Source organism: Otolemur garnettii, unplaced genomic scaffold, assembly GCF_000181295.1.
Source record: "Otolemur garnettii isolate 467f Iridium unplaced genomic scaffold, OtoGar3 scaffold00022, whole genome shotgun sequence".
NCBI lineage: Eukaryota > Metazoa > Chordata > Mammalia > Primates > Galagidae > Otolemur > Otolemur garnettii.
In genome coordinates, this window is record NW_003852417.1 from 22,692,923 (window position 1) to 22,697,287 (window position 4,365).

Consider the following 4,365-nt stretch of genomic DNA (forward strand, 5'->3'; position numbering starts at 1 on the left):
AAAAAAAAAAAAAGAATAGTACAGCATAAAATAGATGATCAAGTATAAACATCATGATTAATAGCTTGATTTCAGCCAGAGGACTGCAGAGAATGTCATTTTTCAGTTCATCTTGTTTATCCTTCTTTTCTGTCCTGAAGATTCCATGTCCAGTAATTTTGTTGTCTTTGCTAGTACTAAGTCCTTTGCCCCATGTCAATTCTCAAGTCTCTAACGTCACTGTCTTACTTGCTTCTTTAGCCTGGTCCCTGGGTACAGAAGAAGTTGCAGAATGGTGCCTACCAAAAATTCATGCTGGTATTAATGATCTTTGTTCTTATCTTTGATGATTCAATAGGATGCTCATCATAATAGCTTCTTCAGATTTTCCTCTGGATTTAGGTTTCCAGTCCTCTTTTCTATATTCCTTAATTTAGAAAATGGTTTTGTGTCTACTTTTTCAGAGATTTGTAGACTGTTGACTTTGTGCTACTTCACTATTCACTTCTTTCCATCCCAATAGTTTCTCTGTCCTTTCACTACCTCCCTACACTCATTTTATCAGAAGTGCTGTTTTTCCTTTCTGAACCCGTACTTACCATCTGAGTTCTAATGCTCATACCATACTTGACCTTCCCAGCTGTATGCCTTTTCACTAATTTCTCTCCCCTCTGCATAGGTCTCTCTTCTATGCAGTGAAATACCTCACTTGATTTCTTCTTGTATTTTGGAATGCCCTTCCTTCTTCCTCTGACTAAATCCTAACAGTTTTCGAGCCTTGTCTCAGGTCTTCCCTCTTATATGAACTTCTAAACCATGGTAATTTCCCCCTCTTTTGCTATTGTATTTCATATAATTTATTATTTGGTAAATAATCAAGTACTGCCCCTTTTTCGGACACAGAGTCTCTGTTGCCCTAGCTAGAGTCCTGTAGCCTCAGCCTAGTTCATAGCAACCTCTTAACTCCTGGGCTCAGGTGATTTTCCTGCCTCAGCCTCCTGAGTAGCTGGGCTGAGCTGGGACACAGATGTGTGCCACCATGCCCAGCTAATTTTACTATTTTTAGAAGAGACAGGATCTCGCTGTGTTCAGGCTGGTCTCAAACTCCTGTTCTCAAGGGATGCTCCTGCCTTGGCCTCCCAGAGTGCAAGGATTACAGGCGTGAGCCACTTTGCCCGGCCTGAGTAACTTTTTATTTTATTTTATTATCTTTTTTTGAGACAGAGTCTCAGTTTGTCACCCTTAGTAGAGTGCCATGGCATCACAGCTCATAGCAATGTCAAACTCTTGGGCTCAAGCGATTCTCTTGCCTCAGCCTCCCAAGTAGCTGGGACTACAGGTGCCCGGGACAATGCCCAGCTATTTTTTAGAGATGGGGTCTCACTCTTGCTCAGGCTAGTCTTAAGCCTGTGAGTTTAGGCAATCCACCTGCCTCTGCCCCCAGAGTGCTAGGATTACAGGCGTGAGCCCCCGTGCCTGGCCTCTGAGTAACTTTTTAAATTTTTTTTTCTTTTTTTGGCCAGGGCTGGGTTTGAACCCGCCACCTCTGGCATATGGGGCCGGAGCCCTACTCCTTTGAGCCACAGGCACCACCCAACTTTATTTCAATATAATTTCAGACACGTGTATTAGAAGATTAACAGCTTTATGCCCTTTACTGAGATTTACCAATTGCTCATATTTTGTCCTATTTGTTTGATCATTGTCTCTATGTACATATTTAGAGAGACAAAATGATCTATATATATTTGCATATTTTTTCTCAACTATTTGAGAGTTTCTGTGTCTGAATTTATTTTCTCTTAAAAAAGTTTCCTGGCTTGTTGCCTAGGGCTCAGTGGTTAGGGCGCCAGCCACATGCACCAGGGTTGGTGGGTTTGAACCCAGCCTAGCCCTGCTAAACAACAGTGACAACAACAACAACAAAAATAGCCAGGGCGGTGCCTGGGGCTCAAAGGAGTAGGGCACTGGCCCCATATACTGGAGGTAGCAGGTTCAAATCCGGCCCCAGCCAAAAACTGCAAAAAAAAAAAAAAAAAAATTGCTGGGTGTTGTGGCAGGTGCCTGTAGTTCCAATTACTTGGAAGGCTGAGGCAAGAGAATCACTTAAGCCCAAGAGTTTGAGATTGCTGTGAGCTGTGATGCCACGGTACTCTACCAAGGGTGACATAGTAAGACTCTGTCTCAAAAAAGAAAAAAAAATTCCCTTCTGGAACTATTCTTTTAGGAATATTATAATAATAACTTGGTGAAAATTTTGGTAAATGTAGAAAGCAAGACATAGACTTTTTGAAGGAAGTTGTGTTTATTCCTTCAAATATCAGAATATGAATTTCAGCAGCTTGAACAGACCCAGTGAAATTTATCAATACTGTACAAATAAGAGTGATTTTCTTTTTCACAGTCCTGGAAGATACTGCTCTTTGGTGCAATAAACTTGGCATGTACTGGCTTCTTGCTTATGTGGTGCAGTTCTACTAATAGTATAGGTATGTCAAAGTTTTTATATTTATGGAGTTAATTATTAGTTTCGCTTTTTTTTTTTGATTTGAAGTAAAGATGTAGCTTCCTTTACATAGAAATAGCATTCTCAAATGTATGTAACTCAAATGATTTAAATGAGAGAATGTATTTAAAACTGTCTTCCAAACTGTAGTTTCATTGATTTGTTAGGATATTATCATTTTAATGAGCTGTTATTTAAAATAAACTTTAAATCTATTTGTGACACTTAGATACCTTTTTTTTTTTTGGCCAGGGCTGGGTTTGAACCCACCATCTCCGGCATATGGGGCTGGTGCCCTACCCTTTTGAGCCATAGGTGCCACCCAACACTTAGATACCTTTTTAAGGTGTGATAAAACATTTATTTAGTTCACAAGTAAGATTTTGAGGTTTATTTGTTTTGCCTTTAAAAGTGACTTCTGTAGGCTCGGTGCCTGTAGCCCAGTGAGTAGGGTGCCAGCCACACCACATACACCAACGCTGGCAGGTTTGAGCCCAGCCTGTGCCTGCTAAACAATGACAACTGCAACCAAAAAATAGCTGGGTGTTGTAGCGGGCACCTGTAGTCCCAGCTACTTGGGAGGCTGAGGCAAGAAAATCGCTTAAGCCCAGGGGTTTGAGGTTGCTGTGAGCTATGACCCCACGGTACTCTACTGAGGGCGACATAGTGAGACTCTGTCTCAAAATTAAAAGAAAAAAAAAAAGAAATTTGTGTAATTTTTTGTGTCTTAGGTTTTTATGCACCACTCTTTTCTTTCTGATTTTCACATAATACATTTAAAATACTACTGAGAGTGCTCCAGTTGCGTAGTCAGTTAGCACATGGTACTGATGATAAAATGCTACTGACAGAAGCAGGCAGAAAAATGGTCACAAAGTTTTTGAGCATTTGCTGCTTCATTTTTCCTGATGGAGAAATCCGGTTCTAAAGTGAGTTTTCTAATAACTTTGGCTACCTATATTTATCATATCAAATTTACCATATAATTGCCAATCTGTGAGATTGAACAGTGATTCAACACTTTCTATTGTTAATTGATACCCCTGGTTGAACAATTTTGGTGACTTGCTATATTTTTTTAACAAGGGATTCAGTAACATTATAATCAGTCTTTTTGTTGTTTTGCAGCTTTAACTGCTTATACTTACCTGACCATATTTGATCTTTTTAGGTAAGTTTAAAAAACTCTCTTTAATGTTCTAGGACCAATAAGGAATTTGGTGCTCCAAACTTATGAAAAGGTTTTCTTTGCTTAAAGGGAAAAGGGAAGTAACCTACTAAATAAGTAAAATTATCAACACAGAGTATATGTATTATAAAACAACAATAATTGAAGACTTAATGGTAAGAAAATATGACATTTACATAATAACAGAAACAATAAATAACTCGAGCTTAAACTTAATAGGGTGTTTATACTCTTCTGTGTGAAGAAAACTTCAATGTGATTTTATACAGAAAAAAAAAAAGACCCCCAAAACAATAGAATGGTAAAACATGTACTTAGTAATACTTAAAATTATTTAAAAAATCAATTTTTGGTGGTGCCTGCACTCAGTGGGTAGAGCGCTGGCCACATACACCGAGGCTGGCAGTTTCGAACTGGCCTGGGCCAGCTAAAACAACAATGACAACGTCAACTAAAAAAATAGCTGGGCATTGTGGTGGACGCCTGTAGTCCCAGCTACTTGGGAGGCTGAGGAAAGAGAATAATAGCTTGAGCCCAAGAATTTGAGGTTGCTGTGAGCTGTGATGCCATGGCACTCTTACCCAAGGCAACAGCTTGAGACTCTGTCTTAAAAAAAAAATCAGCTCAGCGCCTGTGGCTCAAGTGGCGAAGGCACCAGCCACATACACCTGAGCTGGTGGGTTCGAGTCCA

General features: G+C 39.7%; 1 protein-coding gene across 1 annotated transcript in view; it reads left to right on the forward strand.

Moving 5' to 3' along the window:
- Positions 1-4,365, forward strand: part of SLC30A6 (solute carrier family 30 member 6) — a 57,470-nt gene that overhangs the window by 15,316 nt on the left and 37,789 nt on the right. The window contains exons 3-4 of the mRNA XM_003787513.3: positions 2,384-2,468; positions 3,614-3,656. Coding sequence (XP_003787561.1) covers positions 2,384-2,468; positions 3,614-3,656 — 128 coding nt within the window. The remainder of the gene's footprint in view (positions 1-2,383; positions 2,469-3,613; positions 3,657-4,365) is intronic.